The sequence below is a fragment of the Pteropus vampyrus genome, unplaced genomic scaffold (assembly GCF_000151845.1).
Source record: "Pteropus vampyrus isolate Shadow unplaced genomic scaffold, Pvam_2.0 Scaffold34, whole genome shotgun sequence".
Taxonomy (NCBI): Eukaryota; Metazoa; Chordata; class Mammalia; order Chiroptera; family Pteropodidae; genus Pteropus; species Pteropus vampyrus.
Genome location: NW_011888815.1, coordinates 2,375,015 through 2,398,079, shown reverse-complemented (window position 1 = coordinate 2,398,079; position 23,065 = coordinate 2,375,015). Strand labels below are relative to the sequence as shown.

At 40.8% G+C, this 23,065-nt stretch overlaps 1 protein-coding gene across 4 annotated transcripts in view; it reads right to left on the bottom strand.

The window, feature by feature from the left end:
- The window catches only part of CHD2 (chromodomain helicase DNA binding protein 2), a 75,322-nt gene that overhangs the window by 12,680 nt on the left and 39,577 nt on the right, over nucleotides 1-23,065 (bottom strand). For all 4 annotated transcript variants that reach the window (XR_002779664.1, XM_023528960.1, XM_023528961.1 and 1 more), the window contains exons 14-27: nucleotides 21,953-22,042; nucleotides 20,902-21,092; nucleotides 15,908-16,096; nucleotides 13,869-14,031; nucleotides 13,386-13,538; nucleotides 12,008-12,079; nucleotides 9,122-9,271; nucleotides 8,264-8,412; nucleotides 7,184-7,280; nucleotides 6,667-6,759; nucleotides 3,572-3,742; nucleotides 2,515-2,690; nucleotides 1,331-1,372; nucleotides 632-771 (exon numbers count right to left, since the gene is read on the bottom strand). Coding sequence is in view for 3 of the 4 variants with exons in the window: in XM_023528960.1 (XP_023384728.1) it covers nucleotides 632-771; nucleotides 1,331-1,372; nucleotides 2,515-2,690; nucleotides 3,572-3,742; nucleotides 6,667-6,759; nucleotides 7,184-7,280; nucleotides 8,264-8,412; nucleotides 9,122-9,271; nucleotides 12,008-12,079; nucleotides 13,386-13,538; nucleotides 13,869-14,031; nucleotides 15,908-16,096; nucleotides 20,902-21,092; nucleotides 21,953-22,042 (1,876 nt within the window). In the remaining variant the exon portion in view is untranslated. The remainder of the gene's footprint in view (nucleotides 1-631; nucleotides 772-1,330; nucleotides 1,373-2,514; nucleotides 2,691-3,571; nucleotides 3,743-6,666; nucleotides 6,760-7,183; nucleotides 7,281-8,263; nucleotides 8,413-9,121; nucleotides 9,272-12,007; nucleotides 12,080-13,385; nucleotides 13,539-13,868; nucleotides 14,032-15,907; nucleotides 16,097-20,901; nucleotides 21,093-21,952; nucleotides 22,043-23,065) is intronic.

Sequence of the window (23,065 nt, the reverse complement as noted above, 5' to 3'; positions counted from 1 at the left end):
GACAGCGCCTCAGCTCTGTGAGACTCAACCTTGAGGGTGTCCCTTAACCAATGGGATGTCAGCCTCCCAACAGCCACTTCTTACAGGACAGGCAGAAACATTTCTGGTGTGGAAGAGAAAACACCGCAGGTCAAATCCAATTACCACACACCCCGATGCCATGGAAATCTCACTGTCACAAAAACGTTTGCGGTACTTCCTTCCAACTAATTCTCGAAACTCTTTATGTCTGTCTGTCACAACAAAACAATATGCTGTGTGGATCCCAGGTAATTAATTACCGATAGCTGAGGTCTGTAATGTCCTAGTTTACTGCCAAAACACAGACATGTCCACTCTGCTTTGCCCACTCAGGTCTTCACAATATCCAAACCCACTTAAACTTTCTATAGCCACATCAAGAAACTACTCATCTTGTTCTTCACTCTACACCTTCTGCAAATCGACCTCGGTTGCAAGCAAACCTCTGGGATCTTACAAGGCTGTCTGTGCATAATTATAGGCCGGTCAGAATGCACATCTCGGAGGAGCAGCGATGCATGGGAGATGCGCCTGCTCGTCTAAGAAAAGCCGTTAGCAGCAGAAACCTCATTCCAGGTCCCAGAGAAGGGCCAACATCCAAGTGACTTACCCTCGCTGGCGGTTTCTTTGAGCTGCTCCTCATACTCCTGCATTGCAGACACGCAGCTGTTGTGAATCAACTCCCCCAAGCGCTTCAGGTCAGCCACAGACTTATCGACTAGTTCGGCATCACGTGCTATGCACTCCAGCCTGAGGACGGACAAACATGGGGACACTTCAAGGACCCGTGCCCACTTTTCTTACATCCCATGAGATACCACCTGGCCTTATATAAGCTTGCTCCTCCAAACACTTTTCTCTACATTCCTAAATCGATTATTACGAGTTTCCAACAAAAACCCTGTCACAATGAAGGCTGATTACCTGTTTTTCATCATAAAGAACTGAGCCTTGAACAGTGCATAACAATTTCAAAAGACTGAAGGGAAGGGGCTCTGCTCCCTTTGTTAACTGACTGTTGGATAACAGCAGCAGGGAAGGGCCAGAAGCCTGTCTTAAACCACTTTGCTTTCCTCGTGCCCCTTTTCCTTCCTCCAGCCTACTTTCATTCACTGCAGGGTTGTTCTAGAAGCAAAGTATAGTTTCTTCCACAGTTATGTTTGCTGATGTCTAAGTCACATTGATGTGAATACATCAGTGTCTAAGAAGTAGGCCACCAAAAGGTGCCAGACCTTAAACGGACATAGTACCAAAGAAACTGCAATGTAACGAAAGTGAAAGACAGATAAGGAATTATTACTAAGCTTACCGTTCAAGGGGGAGACCAAACTTCTTATACGCCTTGATGAACCTAAGATGATGATCAAGAAACGCAACAGAAAACAGAGACTTTAGCTATGTTAACGCAAACACATCCTATGATAAAACATGAGCCAAGTAAACTGTCAAAAATAGACTGGGTCAATCCTTATGATACACACTAAATGAATAAACATTAAATGCCTTTGAAAATGACCAATTTAAAATAATAAGTGCTGAGATCTATTCAAACTAAAGATCAACTTTATTCCCAGTGACTGATCAGGAAACTGCCCAGGGACATAATTGAGAACTGTGACTTAATTCTAATATCACCCATTTTACAAGGTACGTTTATGAAATGATTCAATCACCACAACGAGTGATAAAGCCCCCAAATAGTTAATGGGTCTATTCAGTCCACTACTGTTACTTTCAATTCCATACTGCAGTATTTTTCATTATCTTCTGGTCAATAATACAACTATATGCTTTTTAGGACTGCCTCAAATATTTCTGGGAATGAGACAAAGTATAATAAATACATAATTTAAAGCTTCTTGAGTAAAACTGTTTTGGAAACTCTGCTGACTCCTTCTGCCCAACCTTATCTCCCACCAAAAATCCAACGCATCCTTCTAACAAGTCTTCACCCTGAACCATGCCAAAAGCCAGTCCATGTGTCATCTGCGCCCTTCCTTACATGAGCTAACCACTAGCATTGTCAATAAAAAGCAAGATGTCACAATACATCAGGGTCTCACTGTGACATGACATGCCGAATCACTATAATAATCTGGTTAGGTAACAGTGTAAGGAGAGACACTATGGGGGAGAGGGGGATTGGAAATAGAGGGGATGGTGACAGAAGAAAATAGGAATGAGTGTGACAAAAACTAAGACACAATATGAAAGGAACAGAGCGGATATGAAGATTAAGAAAGTGTTATTTGTGAAAGTGAACTCAGTTATTCCTCAACTCTGCATTTCCCCTTCTGGAATACACAGAAATATTTTACATCTGAAATAATGACATTTGGGATCTGCTTCAAAATAACGCTGCGATGGAGAAGCATTTCTGGGATGGCGTACCACTCGGTCTCTCTGGCCTTTCTGGCAGGTGAGGGCCTCTGCCCTCCCTGCCTTCAGGGCCGGGGGTCCAAGAGCCGGAGTGAGGGTGGAGCCTCCACCCACCTGCGGATCTCCGCGTCAGTGAAGCCCTCCACCAGGTCCTTCCGCACACTCCGCGGGCGCCCTCTGCGCTTCGGCTTCTTGTCGTCGTCAGAGTCCTCCGTCTCGCTCTCTGAGGCAGAGGATCTCTGTGCCTGCCTCTTAGACTCCGTATCAGAGTCACTGTCATTTGTCTGAGCCTAAAAGGGCAAAGTCACAGTGTAGTTAAGTGCCAGGTCCAAGTGGTCTAAGGACGAAGACCAGTGCATCTTAACTCTCTGGTATTCAGAATTTCCCATCAAAGCAGACAAGTTTTCTCTGACAAATAGGGAGGCAGATGTCACATAATGGAGGGAGACACGCTTCCATTGGGACATTCTCACTTCCAGAGATAGAATGTAATGTAATAAGTACACGGGAATAAACATCTTTAAGTTGTAGGTGCACGTTGACTTCCTTGGGCAAGTCACTTCACTCCTTTGTGCCTTTGTTTTCCATTTATAAAATGGAAATAACAGCACCTACACTCAGGGCTTTCATAAGAATGAGAATGAGTCAGAGTAAACACACTGACTTATGCCTGGCACACAGTGAGTGCACAGTAAATAACAGCTAACATCTTGCACAAAGCCAAGTCTCTTATCTCCAACAAACTGGGTAGTAACTACCTACTTCGATGTTGCAAAAATCAAATTAGACAGTGCCTGTGCTGGTGCTCTGTAAGCTGTGAAGTACATTTCCATAATATCTTGTAAGTACTTATACCAAGTACTGTGAACAAACACTTAAAGGTTAAAAGAGCTTTGCCAATTAGAAACAAACTGTTAGGATCACTGGTTCTAAACACAACGGCAAAACGCAAACTTCAGTCAAACTCGAATTCTGTTCGGCCATCTTGCAAAGAGCCACCGTGCAAAGAGGAGACGCCTCGTGAGCCGGGGGCCTTGTCACACGCTCCTGACCGAGGCTGCCCAGAACCCTGCCCTGAGCCCGCCAGGTCAGGGGCCCTCCCCGAACGATGAGCGCCCCCGCGGCCCTTAGAGCATAAGGAGGGCGTGCGCATCACATCTCGCTCGGTCACCTTTTTGGTGGAGCTGCGAATTCGAGGCAGCATGTAAATCTCTTCCAGCTCCTTCTGCCGCTCCTCCTCCTCCACGCGCTTCCTCTGCTCCTCAGGGATGATCTCATCCCAGTCCTTGTGAGGGCGCTCTTCCAGCTCCTCTTCGTCTTCCATTGTCGCGAAGTTGGCGACCTTAAAGCGAATGGACAACTGATGTGTCCCCATCTCCCAAACGCCACCCACTAAAACGGCAACTCAGTGTTTCTAAGTGAGGAGCCATGAATAATAAGGACGCCTGTGATATTACATAACCAAAGCATAGACTGTCTACTAACCTCCTCATTCCCCAAATCAATGTTGCAAACCCTCAAGTTCATTAGAAATTGTACTGAAAAGTACAGAGATAGATATAAAAATATAAATTCTCTTAAGTCTTGTTGGAAGATTTGTTGTTTAAATCATACAATGGCATAGTGGTTAAGGGCCAGACGCTGCCTAGAATGTAACCATGACACCACATGTATTTTCATGATACTAATTAAAAATTTTAGATTTAGATTACAAAACGCAGAAAACCTATACTAATCCATTATGAACTTACAGTTCTAGAAATTACAAATGGCTACTGAATAGACCTCATCTGGAATAACGCCTAACTCAAAGCACTGGCTAACATCTAGCCAACTAGTTCCCTTGTTCTTTTTTTATCAAAAGTGTAGAAGCTAAAAGTACGTAATAAGTTCACTGCTCAAAACGTACTTCAGCCTTAGAATAAAAATGAGAACATAAAATGCAAAATTTCTAACAAACTTGAACGAAAATGCTATTTATATCAAATATTTTATATGTCTACTTGCAGTAAGATAATACATACCCCAGAGAGAAAACCGCCTACGGGCTGGCATTTCAGCCTTAGAGACTATGGCCCCACAGAAACGCCCACTAGCCCCGGCCAACCTCTGAGCACCGGTGGGCAGGCCCCAGGCCAAGGCTCTATGTTCTCTCTGTCCCTTCCCACCTACACTTGACGAATGTAATGAAGTACAAAAGGGCTTTGGACATCTGACTCCTCCAAGTCAGTTGGAGCTGACAGTGAAGTCCGAACTTTCAGACTTCTGACTGAAATTAACTCCAGCATCCAACATGGGTATCATAATCCTCACAATCAGATTTTTTAAATTCCACGACGAAATAAAACATGTAATTACGGAGACTGAAAATTTAACATTTCTCCATTCTCTAAAATGAATCATCTGACCAACCTCTTAAATTAAGCTGTTTGTAATTACTTCAGGTCTGACTCTTAAAACAGCCATATGAAAATGATTATCAATTAATACAAATATCAACACTACATGTACATATGTTAGTGGTTCCCGCAGCTGGAAATTAACTCTTTCAGGGAATGGCGTAGTGGTTAAGGGCCAGACGCTGGCTAGGATGTAATCATGACACCACCTTAGGACATCTACTTAACCTCTCTGTGCCTCAGTTTCCTCATCTGTAAATGAAAATAACATCTACTGTGGTAAGGGCTTAGAATTAACACATGTAAAACACTGCGAACAGTGCTTGAAGCATAGTAAGAGTTACTGAAGACCAGCTGCTTAAGCATAATGGCCAAAAGGGCTTTAGAAAGACAAGAGTACCCAGTACTGTGACTTCTGGTCAACCTGTAGTATGTAGAAATTTACACTGAAACACTCACACAACTGTCCAACCAAGACAGCACCGTGAAGGCTTCTGTCTGAGGAGGAGACAGCGCTCACAGAAGTTGAAACCAGCTGAAACACTAGTAATTCATCTTTATCATCCTCAGACACATTAAGTGATCCTACAGCTCTCTGGTCTACTCAACTCATTCCGATTTTCAGAGACAACTTCTACCTGTGGCCAACCTGGGACCTCGTCACACAACACTGCTTCCTTCCGACCACTTCCCTCACTCCTCCCTCAGTCCTAATGGGTCTGCCACTCTAAACCATCACTGTAACCCCCAGGTCTCCCTGCTTCTCTAACCTGCACAGAGCCGACCCACGTCAATCTCTTCAACCACGTTCTCACTCGAATCTGCCATGCTGATTCTCCCATGCCTACCAAGCCCTCTCCCACCGAGGGATCCCCACAATGAGCTAACCTCTCTGACCGCAAGGCCTGCTGAAGAAGGTCACACAACCAGCTGACTGGCTCCAATGTGAAGCCTGTCTTCCGAATTCAGCTCTACTCCCTAATCGAGTTCCCCGTACAACTCCCAGCCCCAGCCAAGGCCATCCCAAATCCTTTCCACCTCCCAGCAAACACCTCACTCACTTTGCTGCCAACTAAGGTCATCAGCAGAAACTCACACATCTCGTCTCCCCTCCTGGTCCCTAAAGCATACTTTTTTCTTCCTTCAAAGGCCAATGTTCCATCTCTGCTTTCGATCACACCCCGTCCAGTCTCCTCTGGGGTAATGTGCCAACATATTTTCCTTCTTTCCTTAGAACCTTCAGTATTTCCCGATTCTCAAGTTCTTTCCTCAACCTGGAAACATGGTAACATCTTTAAAATTCCTTGCCTTACCTGACCCTTTTATCCCATAAATGACCTTCACTCCACTCTTCGCTGGCTTTTTAATAACGTCTATGTTCAATGCTGCCACCTCCTATTGATCTGGTGTCCGGCTTCTGCATTTATTTCTAATCTCATTTAATTTTGTTATATCAGATACCACTGACCATCCCATAATCACTCTTAAAAGATCCCACCAAGTCATCAAGAACTTCTCATCACCTTCTGTGTTTATACCTTCGACCTCTTAGTCGTCTATTCTGTCTCTCCCACAACCCCTCTGCACCCCCAGAGCTCCGCCACAGCTAGGTCTCCACCCATCCCACTGACGGCACATCCTCGGCCCTCTGCACACGCTTCTCCTCCTCCGCCCTGCAGGAGGAGGGCTGCAGAGTCTACACGCACACGGAACACTACAGAATGATATTCAGGACGTGAGTCAACTTCGGCAAAGGGAGAAGCAAAATGCCTTGCATCAGAAAGTGCTAACGGGCATGAGTTATGACTGGTGACGACTGGTTAATTGGGCCACTACTAAGGACTCCCTCCCACGATGATGTCCACACCTTAAATTGTGACAGAAGCTCGTCTGTCGCACTTGTTGACACTTCGTTCTCTCTGGTTTCAGCCAAGCGCAAAATCTCATCTATATCCATCTCCTAAAAGAAGAACAGCAACACGAACACAGTAAAACAACAACACGGTCAGCACGTACTGAAGATGGATACGCCAGCTCTCTCTTCTGATGCTGCATTTTTTATTTTCTTGTACGATCTCCGCTTTATATCCTTTACATCTAATGTTTCAAACTACTATTTATACAAATGATAGAGTGAAACTTCAGAGACCATGAAAAATAAAACTGGAGTAAAGACGACTGAGGACAGAACCCTCATATGCTTTACTCATTCCTTCCTGCTCAATTCAGTAAAAGCTTTGAGCTCTATAAGGAAAAACAATCAAACAAAAACTACATCTTTCAAGTAATTACTGAAAGCCTGTAACGTAGACTCGGAATCTGCTTCCAGAAAAATGTAGACTTTCACAGATACTTGTCAAGAAAAATAATTTTTCGTCAATCACCTGAGGCTCTGATTCCTCCCCTTCCATTTCTTTGAAGAGATCCTCTGCTCCAAATTTCAAAATGGCTGTCAGCTCTTCTTTGTTAAAAGGATTTGAACTGTAAAAGTAAAATGTCATCTCTTAGAAATAAATGTCAAGTAACCTCTATGTGGTTCTACTACATGCCCATCCCTCTATAAATGGGTCAAATTGCTGGTAAAAATATAAATGCTGTCACAAGAAAAATGATCTCTCACAGATTTCACTTCTTTTTAATCTACAGAATGAGCCTGTGGTGGTGAACCTAACCTAGCGAAAGACTAGGAAATGGATTATTGGCTCACCTACTACACGGTTAGGCAAGAAATGCAGTTAGTGACGTGAAAGAAGAGAGTTCTCTTTGTCTCTCGATTCACTAAGAATTTCTCAACTTCCTCACCTCTGGTCCTAAGGAGAAAGAACCCAGCTTCTTCCACCTGGGTTCCTTCCTCTAGAAGGGAAAGTTATCGGAAGACACTGTACTAAGGAAGGGCTCCTTTCATTTCACCTGTGATACAACCTGCAGGACTGCCATAGGAGACGCTCAACAATTTGGTCAGAATCTGTAAACTCAGAGAGACAGTTGCGCTTCCAGATAAAGCCAACTGGAACCTGACTACTTTCCTTCTGTACCCTTCTGTTTAAATGGGACAAATATCAATCTCCATACAAACATTTTACCAATAGTAACAAAATAGCTGTGAATTCAATCTACTCACTGCTAAAAAGTTCAAGGCAACATTGTGCCAAAATGAAAGCCTAATGGAGAGCACACAGCTGCCCTGCTGCTGCTGTGCCATACGCCACATGCAGAGCCAAAAGCAAAAGGCAAGATGCGGCAGGAAGGAAAGAGCACATGAGCAGAGGACTAAGAGGCAAAAAAGAGGAAGAAGAAACAGGGGAAACATAATAAAATGGAAAAGCCATCTTGCGGTCTTGGCTCGGCCTTTCTCAGATAAAGGACTAACGTCTGTTGTACAAAATCCTAATAGAAGAGTTAGATCGAGTCTGATGTAAAATCAATTTGACTCTGCCACCCCCTCCCATCTTCCTGTCACGCACTTGGACCTTCCCGAGTTGTTTTCCAGGACTGTCCGGCCAGTAGTGTCCATGCGCTGAATCACCAGATGGTCCAATACCATCTTCTTTTTGGCCCGTTCTATGATCTCTTCCTCCACGGTCCCCTTTGTAACCAAGCGGTAAATATTTACCTGTGGGAAAAGCAAATGTTATGTTTATGCATGATCACACACAGAAATAAAGGTACCTTTGTCTAAAACCAAGAAGGGAAATAAAAAAAGATCTGTTCTCTACTATCACACACGACTACAAGCCACCCATCCAAGCAGACAGCTTAAGCAGATATTTTTATTAGCTGCCAACAGATTGCACTCTTAAATAAAACTGCCTTTAAGGAATTGTTATTACAGCCTTGTTCTAATGATAAAAATCTTGCTAAAATCATTTCACTAATGAAACTTAAGAGTTACCCAAAACTTAAGCTGAATGTGAGAATGACATATGAAGGAAACAAGCATGTGCTTTTCCAACACATCTCAGGGCTAAGATTAGTCATACGCAATAAAAATAGACCACCTTGAACAATGTTGGAATATTCAACGACTTTCCCATATTAAAACAGAAAACCTCAGTTCTGAGTCTGTTTATCACAGCCCTTTCTTAGGGTAAACCAGAAGGTCACCGGTGATGTACTTTTCAAACAGTGCAACAGAATAGTTCCATAATAGGCTTGTCTTAGCCCCAAAGACAGCTTCTCTGTACTAGTTAACAGACAAGACATCTACTCTGGGGGTGATGAAAGCAAAACACGAAAGAAAACATTTTGCGAACATCCTCAAAGGCCTGAATAACCCCTCTCCCTCTTCCCTAAGCCACAGCCAGAAGCCTCTTGCCACTGACCTGTTTCTTCTGACCAATTCTATGGGCTCGGGCTTGTGCCTGCAAGTCGTTCTGGGGGTTCCAGTCAGAGTCGAAGATGACGACTGTGTCCGCTGAAGCCAAATTGATTCCCAGGCCACCAGCCCTTGTCGAGAGCAGGAAACAGAAGTCCTGTACACAATGCAATATACTACTTTATGCAGTGGCCTTCTCAGAAACAGTCTCACAGTCCAATAAGCCCTTACACCTGGAAACCCCTGCAGGTGTGAAGAAAAGTGAGATATGATGGACAAACTTTATGGAGGCTAAAAGAATGTCAGGGACTTGATGGCAGAGTGAATTTTTATTTGATTAAGAGGTAAGAGTCAGTGCAATGAACTAAGCAGTCAAGTAGGATCTAATAAGGCAACAGGAGTAAAAGAATTAGTGTTCTCGCCTGGCTAAAACTGCTATAACAAGCATTAACAAAAACCGGACAAACTTATTTATCAAGGGGATCATTCCCGCAAATTGCCTAGATACTGAGTTTCTGGGGAAAGGCGGAAGATGCCACGTGAGGCAGTCAGGACAAACAAGAAAACTGTACGTGACGTCCGTCCATTCGCTGGGCTGGTGAGGGACAACCAGCACTGCACTCGCAGACCACGGCAAGTGCTGAGAAGCGAAGGGGCCTCGATCAGCACAGAGTTGCACAGAGTGCGCCAGGGCAGGTGTGGCTGAGCAGCCACGTGTGCGAGAGCCCCAGACACCGACACGGTCCAATTTCCACATCGGTGACCGCAGAGGCTGGGCAGGCATGTGACGCCTGCCCGCACCTGAGCGCCCAGAAAAACGTGGGCAGGAGGCAGAGAATAAACTATATGAGCCATAAAAAAGCCAGATTTCTATTTTCAAGGAATTTGATCTGACCCCATTCAGGCACAGAACTGGCACTCAAAAACCAGTGGTTCTGTGTTACATTTATCTGGGGTTTCAATGGTCGTATGAGCAATTTTTCATGTCATTCTTTATCAAAGATAACATGAGCTATAATAAGATGTTATTTGTGTCTATTATCAACTTGACAAAGGTTAAAAATTATGAAACTCAGTGCAGCTCAGGATGAGGTAAAAATGGAAACATTCATACTTAAACAGTATGAATATAAATTGTTTGGAGAATGAAAACTTAGCAAAATGTATCAAAAATCTTTTTAAAAAGCTCATATCCCCTTCCTTACCTAACCATCCAATAACAAAATGAGTAAACAGATAATGGCACAGGCATAATAAAATATTAGAAATTAAAAAATTTTAAACATTTCATGACATGGGAAAAATGCTCAGAGTATAATTTTGAAATAAAGGTGACAAAAACCTATATGCAGCATGGTCCCAGCAAGGTAAACATATAAAGAAACAAATGGTTTCACCCAATATAAAGAGAAACACATCCAAATAATGTGAACAGCAAGTTGTGTCCAGGACGGGAGTTTTGTACAAATTTTTTTCTTTATATTCTTCACCATCTTCTCAATTTTTTGAAAATGTACGTATAACACTTTCCCCAATAACAAAGTACTTCATTTTTTTAAATTAATTTTAAAAGAGCCAGGTTTGCAGAAAATGATAGAAAATTTGTATTCTATACATAGCCATGGGGCAGGGCCATCAATTGAGAACTATTACAAAAGCAACTTCAGTTTTTTTCTGAGAAAGGGCAATATGAAACATTCGACTCATACTATTTTTAAACTACAAAGAACTCGAAACCAATTTCAACAAATACTGAGGAATAAAAATAGCTCACATTTATTGAGCGCTTACTATGTGCCAGGCAATGTGCTCAGTGGTATATGTTGATCACTGCGTTTAATCTTTACAGCAGTGTTATGAAGCAGGGATTAGAATTATCATAATTTTACAGTTGAGGAAACAGGGAGGAGGAGAGAGGAGGAATGGGAATTAGATGATTATCAACGTTTTTGGTAATTCGATTCCTCTTCTTAACTAGTCAGGGCTCAGTTCTGAAGAGATTAGTGCCCAAAGCTCCTTAAGGAGAACCAAAATTGTAGGATGAAGAAGAATCCAGAATACTACAGCCTATGTGCAATTCTAAAGACAGAAGGCACACTGTTGAGACAGACATTTAGTGCGTCAAACTCTTTGGAGAGCAGAAAGTCAAATCTGTTCTATCGATACGAAACAGCGGCCCAGCAGACCTCAGCTCTAACGTTCTCTCCAGAACTGGTCCAGGTGAACTTCTGCATCTCTACACATTCCTACAGCACTACCTTCACCAACCCTCTTCTCCTCACTTCTCTCTAATCCTCTAGTACTTAAGAGTTCAATATGCACAAACTGCCATGTTACCATGGTTTCTAACTTGTCCGGAGTGGCTCTTCCCTGTGTGTCTTAAAAAATGAAATACCCTGTAATGGTACATTCAAGCTGGACACTTAACTAAATGTTGCTGTTAAGCTAAAACAAGAACTTTAAGCCACATCACGCCAGGGTCCGACAAATCTGACACATGGCAAATATACTTTTTCAAGACTCGAAGACACCAAAAAATTAGAGATCAGAACCCTCTGATGTAACATACGTGTTAAAACTAAGCCTATGGGCCAGCCCTCCATCTTGCCTGGCCTCTCCTAGGCCCAGAAATGATACCTGGAAGTCACCAGAGAAAAGAGGGTAGAGAGCAGGACGACTCTCATTAATGCACACCAAGGAAGATAAACAAGCATGCGTGTGCTTTTTTGGAGTGACAACCAACTTAAGAGGCATCTTTTACATGAGTGATTTCTCACTGCCTTCTGGAGACGGGAGAATTACACTGTGAATTATTTCCAAAACAGAATCCATTAAGCTATCCCCTTGATATAGAGCTCAAGCTGCCCCAATAAGAAAGTCATGCGTGGTGTACCTCAGACCCATCTGCATTGAAGTGGTCCAGTGCCTGTTTTCGGATTTCTCCCTTGATGGAACCATCCAGACGCTGTAAAAATAAATCGTGAGAAAATCATAAGGTAGGAAGATCAGCTACACTCAGAATAGAAACACCAGACTTCAACCTTCATCGGTCCAACACCCACTGGGTAAAAATACCAGGAATGCACTGGCAATGTGCTGTCAAGGGGCTGTGCTTAGGCAGCACACGGCCTTGCCCCAAGCTCTCCGGTTTCAAACTCAAGGTCAGAAGCTTCTGATTCGAGGGCTATTTGGGTTTATCCAAGGATCAGAACGGCTGCCAGGGCCTATAAGGAGGAAGAGGGCAACCCAAGCTGTGCTTAGAGGCTTTGTTTGCTTGTTCACCACTGAGTACTGAAGAGACAAGGAAACACTACACCCCTGGTCACCTAATAATTAATCCTGCAGAAAAATGATGCCTCTGAGCTCATGTGGCTACATGCTGCCTAGTTATTCAGTGCTACACAAACCAAAAAATCACTTTCATCGTTTTGTTTGGAAAACATTTTGCCATAACACAGAAAATGTTAAAATTAAGTTAATCATATAACCCAGCTTTTCCAAAAATTGCACTCTAAAATCAGAGCAAAGTGTTCAAGTAACCAAAACAAATCTTCGAGAGAGCCTCTGGCATTTACTGGTGCGATCAATTATTTTATTAGAGTGCATGTCAGCTCTGAGCCAAAAAAAATTAGCACAGAGAAATTGAGTATGTAAAATAAATAGTAACGGTTAATTACTTGTATGCTGTACCTATAAAGCGTTTCTCACTCTTTAAAATCATTTTCATATTTCTTCCCCTCATAATCACCACTTAAGATGAACAAAATACCTCATTTATAGAAGGCAAAACTGGCCCCAGAGAGAATGTCAGCTGGCTAGGGGCGGTCAAGGAACGACCTGCATCTATCTCCCCAGCTCACAGCTCTGCTTACCAGACCCAGAGCCACCTGAACACAAGGAGAATCACACGTGGGGATCCCCTTTCTCCTTCCAACGACCAAATCTACTCAGAGCCTTAACCCAAAGGTAAGCTTAAATGGCAGGTTTTCATATTTGATATCAGAAAACCGAAGCGTTCGCATTTAATATTCCCATTAATAGAAAACAGTAGGCATGATAAACCTGAGTGGACTCCAGACTACTTATTCCCTAAGAAGAAAAACAATGCATTCTTATTTGATGTGGTATCAAATAATGAGCTAGATCGGAAAGCTCACGGGGCTCGGGGGATAATCGTCTTTTTGGAGTGTGCTATTTCTTTTATAATAACCACAGCAGTAAACTATATTTTAAGACAGCTGCTGAAGAGACCCCAGTAACAGCATCCTCACCTGGAAAGGATAGTGCTTGATAGTCAGGTACTCGGCCAGGATGTCCAGCATTCTCACCATCTGAGAGAAGATAAGGACTCTGTTCCCCCTGTCTCGCAGTCTTGTCAACAGTTTATCTAATAGAATCAGCTTCCCACTGCTCCTGATCAGGGACTAAAGATTGAAAAGACATTCCAATCATCATGTGCAAAAGCAAACTTCTATCTGCCCTTAATCTGAGAGTTCACATTTCTTAAAACGTCTGTAAGATTTCTGAAGCCTTCTGCAATCTGGCTGAGAAGACATTCCTGAAATGCTCTTTACCTGTTATCTGTGACACCACACCTTCCAGATTTTAACTAGGGATGTAACCTTCCTCATCTAGTTTTAAAGCCTCTTGATGCTTCAAGAGTCATCAAGGAGGAAAAGGAGCATTCTGATGAAAACCATCTACAGAAACTAAACTGTCTTGGGAAGTAAGTACAGACAAGGCTAAGAACGCACCAGAAGAACCTCCTGTCCGTTCTCCCTGTCGTTTTCTTCGGGGGGCTTGATCAGGTAACAATGGTTGCAGCATTTTTTGAGTTCCATCACAATATTAAGGAAACCAGATGTGCTGCCTCTTGTTCCTTTGGCAAGAGCCTTGTAATTCCTGGTCAGAATCCATCTGCAAATGAGGGTGGTACTGTTATTAGAGTTAAAGAAACAGAGAGCTGGGGGTGTTCTGTAAAGTACTCACACTGAATCTGAGTCTAATCGGCCCTCTACACTCATCTGTGAATGCGCATGAAACAAGGTGTTCAGAGTAAAACAGTCAATGATGCCACAGAGCTGGAAGCAGCAAAATCCAGGATGAGAAAAATCTACAGAACACAGACTCGAGTTTCTTCACTCAAAGAATTAACAAAGACATGGGAGAGACACGCCTACCAATCATAACGTATGGAGTTTACTTAGACCCCAACGCAAACAAGCAGAGGTGGGTGTGTGTTTTTGAAAACCAAGAAAATGTAATCACTCACTGGACATTATAAATATGTTAAGAAATTATTGATTTTTTAAAAGCGTGTTACCATGTTAGCATGATACTATGCTTAACTTTATTTTACCTGAAGTATAACTGACATAACATTGGTTTCAGGTGTACAACATAAGAATTCGATATTAGTACATATTGTGAAATGATCGCAATAAGTCTAGTTACCATCCCTCACCATACACAATTTCTTTTACTTGTGATGAGGGCTTTTAATATCTACTCTCTTAGCAACTCTCAAATATGCGATATAGTATTATTAGCTACAGTCACCATGCTGTACATCGCATTCTTGTAACTATTTATAACTCTTAAGTTTGTACCTTTTGACCCCCTTCACCCATCTCTCTTGCCCTCTACCTCCTGATGATGGCAAGCACCAATTTGTTCTCTGTATCTACGAGCTCGGGTTATTATTTTTTAATATTTTATTTGGGGGAGGGGGTTTGCTTAACTCTTAAAAGAGTCTGTATCTCTTAAAAGATATATAGGAATATTTATGATCTGTACCTAGAATATGTTTCAAATGATATGGGGGATGCAAAAGGAAATTTGGATGTACTAAGACTGGCCATGAGTTGATAATTGTTGAAGCTGGGTTATGGGTACGTGACTACACACTATTCTACTTTTGTATGTAGTTGTGAGTTCTAATAAAATTTTTTTTTTAAGTCAAAGTAGTGTTAGGCAAAAGTGTCAGATAGCAATTTTTGAAAATTAAACTCGCTTTTATTGTCATACATTAATTAAGGACAAACAGGAAACAGTCTAAGATTATTAGACCTCGAACTTTAAAAGACTAATTTTTATGATGATACAATTAATTCCCATTATTCCAGACCCAAATTTAAATCATCAAAACTAAAGCCTATGACAAGCACGATACGTGCTACCCTCTGTTCCACACCCACCACATTTTGCCTCTAACGTAATAACCTAAACCAAGTGCACGGGCTGCCTGTGCCCCCTGGAGTGTCAGAAAGGAGTCTTCAGCCTCCAGTGCAGAGCTGGGTGCCCCTCCTTCCGAACCGGCACAGCCTCTGCACGTGCCTCAGTCATTAAACATCATTCTGTTTTAATTATTTGTCTCTAGTCTGTCTTCCCAACTAAGCAACGAGGCTCTGGCAGGAACACGTTCTGTTCATCTTCATGTTCCCAACGTCCGGCAGAATGCCTGGCACGTCACAGAACCTTAAGAGACGAATTCATGGCAGAGATGACTATATATAAATGTGTGAAATATGCCTGCTTATTCGTGGGGGGTTAGCACTAAGGATATACCTCAGATCACCCACATAATGGAAAGTAGTGTGCGCATTATATTCTCACCCAAATAAAAAAGCGAGAATAATAAAACTTCCTCTGACCATAATAAATTGCCATTTAAATCTGTATTGAGACTTCACTGAGGGGGGGAAAGAAAACGGTTTATCTGTCAACTGTCTATCTCATGGCTTCGTGGTACCGGTCCTAATCACATCCGGACCAAGCTGGGCCAGTAACGTACTTGTAATACTGCTTCTGAAGGGCCGACATCTCCACCCTAAGGATCTGCTCCACTTTGGCAGGAAGAGACTTCTCCACGTCTTTTTTCACTCTCCGGAGAAGAAAAGGCTCTAGCACCTTATGGAGACTCTGGTAGCCATTCTCTCTCCCTTTCCCATGGTCTTCCTCGAAATCTTCCCAGAACTCAAACCTAGAGATGAAGTAGTGTAGAGTTACTTAGTTACAGAGGAGAAAAAAGCATTTTTCCAACAAAAATGTCTTTTAAAGGAACTAAACAGAAAGACATCTATAAAAAAAAAAAAAAAAAGGATCTTCCCTATAAAGATAGGTAAAATTTAATAAATCACTAGCTCTTAAATACGAGAGGGGAAGACAAAAATGAAAGGGAAAACCAACTAATTAATTCCATCAGTCCACATGGATAACAGTAGGTTTCTAATTCTGAGACCGGATCTAGAGCTCACAAAATATTTCAGCATATAATGCAATTAGTATGCACATGAACATGTTATTGATATAGTGCAGAAAAATTAATCATAAACTATCCTTTAATAAGCTGCAACTTCTTGGAAAAATAAAATTCAGAGGTAAAAGAATTATTAGTGGCAGTATTATAGCTGTCACTACTCATGGATAAAAGTTATATAATTTCCATCAATAATCTTTATTGTTCATAGATTAAAAAGTTAATAGATTATAATGACAGTACACAAGGCTCTATAGGCCCCAAACGAGAAAAGCAAATACAAGTGATACAAACTCAATACTAACAGAACTTAGGAAGACAAATTTTATTAACGAATTTAAAAACTTGTCACCCATAGTAATTCTGCCTGAACTCTATAGGTTAAAGTTAACCATGTTTAAACCTTAATTCAATCATCTTTGGTTCACTAAAAATTTATGGAAAAAATCCAGAATGGGACATTATAGCAAGTTTCTTTCAAAATGAAGGAAATTTATTTCATGAGAATTAAAAAGACATGCTTTGTCTTCCAGCAGAATGTCCACAAAGCGCATGGAAGAATTAGCCCGGTTTCACGTGCAGATTGCAGCTCGGCAGGTGAGAGAGAGCATGCCATTAAACGGGAAGGTGAGCCCCTGCTCCACAGCTGCTCTCTGGCACCTGGTATCTCGGCTCTGCTGAGGCCAGTCGAGTCTCAGAACAAACTCGAGCACCTCAACATCACCCAGAGCCATGTAAGACTCAAAGCGTATGCTCTGATAAGATGAAAAGTCAAGAGACAGCAAATGCTAGCACTGCCGCCAGGCACAATGGCATCAATAGAGTCTGCTGCCACCTCTGAACTCATAAATGGCCAAGCATTTCATCATCAGCTCTAGTTAACATCCCTCCAACTGTTAAACCTTTACCCGAAATGACCAAGTAAAAGAGACAAAAAAGCACACATTATCATAATCAAAAAATTTAGGTCAACTACTGATCCTTCAAAAATTAAAAGGGATTATGAAGAGATACTATAACTTTATGCCAACAAAGTTAGAAAACTTAGAAAGAATGGACAAAATTTTAGAAAGACATAAATTAACAAAACTAAATCAAGAAGAAACAAAAATCTGAATCGATCGGTAACTAAAAACTGAATTAGTAATTAAAAATTTCCCACAAAGGAAAAAATAAAGCCCACACAGATACACTGGTGAATCCTATCAAATACTTAAAGAAGAAATGACATGAATCTTAACAAGTTCTTTTGGAAAATGGAGGAGAGAACACTCTCTAACTCATGTATCAATACCAGGCAGATAGCGTATGTGGGTGTGTGCGCGTGTGCGCACACACACGCACACACACACACACAGCAGAGACGCAAAAATCTTTAACAAATATTAGCAAACTGAACCCAGCAACACATAAACTAAGAATTCTACATCATGACTAAGTCAGATTTATCCCAGGAATGAAAGGCTGGCTTAGTATCTAAAACGTAACTAATGTAACAACCACACTGGTAGAATAAAGAACAAAAACCATATGGTCATCTCAACACAGAAAACAGCATGTGACAAAATCTAACACTCTTTCATTATAAAAACTCTCAAAAACTAGGATAGAAGAAAACTTTCTCAGCCTGATAAAGGGTTACCTACAAAAATTCTATGGCTAACCTCCTACACTCCTGCCATTTCTATTCACCAAGAAGGTTCTAGCCAGTATGTATAAGGCAAGAAATAAAAGTCACTCATTCACACTGGAGAAAAGTTGAACTGCCTTTACTTGAAGAAATAAACAAACAACAACAACAAACAGTGGAAGTAATTTTTGCAAGTTTACAAGATATAAGATCAATATACAAAACTACTATACTGTGAAAATTAGATTTAAAAACTCCACTCAAAATTTGACAAAAGTACAAGATTGACACACTAATAAAACTAAACACTACTGAGAAAAATTACAGAAGATCTAAATAAATGGAGAAAACTTTCCATCATTATGGCTGAGAAGGCTTCATCTTGTTAATTCTCCCTAAATTAATATATAAAATCAACATAATGTTTATCAAAATTTCAGATTATTTTCTTTTCATTTATAAGCTGTTCCTAACATGTATATGGAAATACAAAGGACGTAGAATAGCAAAAATAATTCTGAAAAAGAACAAAACTGGAATTTGCACTTTCTCATTTTTAACTAGTACAAAGCTACTATAGTACTTTAGTATTTTTAATAGTACAAGACAGTGTGGCATTGGCTTAAGGACAGAACTATGTTTCAATAGAAAAGAACTGAGAATCCAGATATAGACCCTTAACATTTAAGCTCTCAACTGATTTTCGACAAAGGTACCAAAACGAAAAACAAACAAAAAAAGACACTGGGACAGTTTCCAAAATCTCTCTGCAAAAAAAAAAAAAAAAAGAACTTAGGCCCTCACACTTACACTATAAACACAAAGTCAAAATGGCACACTGACCTAAATGTAAGAACTAAAACTTCTAGAAAATAAAAAAGGAAGGCTCTATATGACCCTAAGTTAAGCAAATGTCTTATTTTTTTATGGTACTAAAGAATAATCTATTCAAAAAATGATAAATTATATTTCATCAAATTAAAAAGCTTTTCCTCTTCAAAAGACAACATTAAGAAATGAAAACACAAGCCACATCGGGACAAAATATTTGTAAATGATATGCTAAGAAATCATTTGGATCCAGAATATGTTTTTAAAAAATTAAAAATCTCTTCAACTCATAAAACAATCCAATTTTAAAATGGGCAAAAGATTTGAACATTTTACCAAAGATATACAAATAGCTAATGAACATGTAAAAAGATGTTCAACATTATTCGTCATTAATGCCAAGTCAAAACCACAATGAGATACTACTACGCACCCACCAGAGTGCCCAGAGTCCAAAAGACTGACAATACACCAAGATGATACAGAAAAATGAGCAAATTCAAACATTTCTGGGAGAAATGTAAAATGGTACAGTCCCTCTGGAAAACAGCCTGGTAGTTTCTTAAGACATTTACTATATACTTTCCAAACAACCGAGCAATTCCACTCCTAAGCATCTAACCAAGACAAATAAAACTCGCGTCCACATAAAGACAGAACAGCCCAAAACTAATGCTATCCAAATGTCCATTAACTGGTGACTCGATAGGAATACAATAAAATATTACTTGATAAACTATGACATAGATGATTCTCAAAGCTATTATGCCAAGTGAAAGAGGCCAAAAACAGAAGACTACTTATTAGGATTCCAGAAAGCTGATTAGTGATTGCCTAATAGAGGAAGAAGCAGAGATTAAGTACAAACAGGCAAGAAAGAACATTTTGGGTGAATAAAATATTGTGAACTTATAATGGTATATTTCATGGTTATATATTTCAATAGGTTGTTTAAAAAAAATTAATAGCACATGGGGGAAGGGACCATTTCTATGTTATTCACTCGGCTATCCCAAATGCCTTGATCAGTTTACAGCACATAGGAGACACTCAAATCTCTTCTGATTTAAAAATATATATTTATATATTTGTGGAGCATTTATCTGTCGATTTCACAACTCTGAACTGTTTACTGCGTGCCCGGTGTTATTGTGAACAATGCAGACCATCGATACACAAACAAGATCTCTGCTATGTTTGAACGCAGAATTTAGTGACAGGAGATGAATGAGGGGGGGAAAAAAAGGGAGAAAAAAGAATATAACATAGGGCAGGGACAAGCATGTCAAATAGGCTGCTTTGGGTGAGATGGTCTGAGAAGACCTGTAAAAGGAGGGGGTCATGACAGAAGATCAGGAAGTGACTGGCCAGGCGATGACGAGGAGAAACACACTGCAGACGAACAGTGGCATCGCGTGCTGGGGGACATGAAGATGTGGCCAGGGTGCCTGAAGCACAGTGAGCGCTGCAGACAGCGGCTCGAGCCAACACGGCCAGGGGCCAGGCTGAGCAGGGTCTTCCAACTCGGGGTCACTGATGTGATTCCATTTTAAGAAGCATTGAACCACCACTGGATACTGTTAAGTATCATGAAAATGTGCATATCATCTCTCTCATAAAAATCTTTTCAATAAAGACATTCCGCAATTTGTCAGTAAGTTAAAGAGTTGAGTAAGACCTAAAGTTGACACTTGTCATCAAAACTTTGGATTTCAGATATTTCTAACACGCGTCAGATTGTGTACCTTGTGTACTTCATTTCAATTACACTGACTGTCTTCCAAGAACAGTGCAAAGGTCTGACATGTCCTGTTTACTAGTTATTTCCTCAAAGCAGTAACTGATTCAAAAGTTTGGTAGATAAATGGCTTTCCTCCTGAACAGGCTGTCTTCTGTGCCTTCTCCCATTTACCTTGGAACATTTTACCACTTTTCTTCCTGCCTCAGTTAATGCTTTGCTTTCCCCAAATCATGCCCTCAGTTTTCCCTAAAGTCTATTTAAAGAGTTAAACAGCATCGGCGTTTCAGACAGTCTAGCAAATTGTGAAACACACAGGAAGGAGCTTACTTCTCCGGCATAATAAAGTGCAGCAAGGACCAGAGCTCTTTGAGGGAGTTCTGAAGAGGGGTCCCCGTAATCAGGAGCCTATGGTTGGACTTGAAATCAATCAGAGTTTTATACAACAAAGAGTCATCATTCTTCAAACGATGGGCTTCATCCACTCCCAGAAACGCCCAGTTAATACTGCCCAGCACAGTCTAAAGTAAAAACAAAACAGAACGAGCCACCAGGTCAGAAGAGAACCCAAAAGTACTTTCAAGTGTTTATTATCTCTGTACAAATACCATCACAGAAACATTTATCCTTCACTGACTTCAAGTGTATTAGGACTCTTCTGTTTATGCTGTTGGTTGCCAGATTGGTGTCTACTCAAAAGAGCACGTCCTCATCTAAAAGGCATGGGAGCAGGGGGTCTCTTATGCCAGGTATTGCTGCGTGCCCCAAAGCAAGAATACAAAAATTGGCATGCTGGGCAAAAACAACACAAAAACAAAAAAACTCGTGACTTTGCGGTCTCGCCTTAATTACAGTTCTCCTCTGCCTGTTCTCCACCCCACCCTTGAAACATAGAAACACCAAGAGCCAGCAAACTGAACGTGTTCATACTTATTATCACCAGCGGGATCACCTGCCACATCCATTTCTTAGTAACTGGAGAAAGGAGAGAATTTTCATTTTTCTCTTTTCTCACAGAGGCCATCCACATCACCTGCCCTAGAGGAAATGCCTTAATGGTATGCTGGCAAATGCCTGAGATGGTGCTCAAGTCTAGTGTCCAGTAACTGACTAGCATCTCAGGAAGGTACTGGACTCAACAACCTTTTATCCTGTTTAGTTTAATTGGACTAAGCTACCTACAATCCCCTTCAATTGTAAGGTTCTGTTGTTTTTTTTTAATCTATAACCTTAATATTCTTTGTAGATTTTTTGTTTGTTCGTTTGCTTGTTCTAAAGAAATAAACAACAACAAAAATAACATGGCCAGTGTGGGGTACAGACCCCACCATTTCAACAAGTCACGCTACAAAAGTTAGCCTTTAAGCTACCGGTTACACACCTTGTCTTTTAAGAGAATCTCATATGTTGTTATAAGTGCATTGAACTTCAACCTTTTGGTCTGAGAATGAATCCATTCATATTCCCGTATCTGTAAGAGAAAATGGCAATTAATAAGATACAATTTCTATTTTTTACCTTTCTATATCACTAGCAAGTCTTGTGACAGATGCAACTGAAACATGCCAAATAAAAAATAAATCTGATTAGAATTTAACGAACACCTTATACATTCTAAATTGACCTAAGCAACCATATTATAGAGTAGTAGAGTTAGAATTAAAAGCTCTTATCACTGGGCAGCAAAAACTTTACTGCTAGAATTCAAATAAACTGGTGCTCCCCGCAACCCCTAAAACCAACACATTTCATTAAAAAAACAACAACAACAACACAGATTTAACTGGTAATTAAACCTTGGTGACTTGAATTTATCTACGGATCTCGCAGAATGAGAATTATCTTAAGGAAATATATTTGATTATTCTTCGAGCAGGGCAATACTTTTATTAATAAGTAAGACAACTTCCAACCTCTGGCTTAATCAGAAATTTCGCTGATCACAGAGCAAAAAGATGCGTCCCTCAAGAAAAAGCAGAGGGAGGCTTATGCGATGAAAATACACTTTAACGGGAGTGAAAATCATGCTGCTGTGACGGAACATGGAAACTAACACACTCATGCTGAGGTGTAAGTGGACACCCGGCCAGCGCAACGGCCCACGACACAGCTCCTACAGTCTGTGGCCAAGGAAGGAACTGGGGAACAGGACTAGGGGTACACGCAGGTGATCTCCACCAAGTGGGAAGACAGAACAAAGAAAAGGAGTATTGGAGACAGCAAAGAAGGTGTCCCTGACTCCATGATTTTTCAGAGTTCACCCTCTGTCTTCACCAGTGAACATAATGCTTAAAGCCATTATACATAATCTAGAAAGGTTTTTTTTTTAAAGGTTAAAAAATGGATTCATAAAGCTAAGAACATGCTTAGAAACTCAAAATTAGGGTAATGAAATCTGCCAATGTTTGGGTTAGACAATGACAATATTTAATAAAAATAAATTTGAATTAGCATGATATAATTAGAATGTATCTCTCAAAGGTTTGAGGATTCA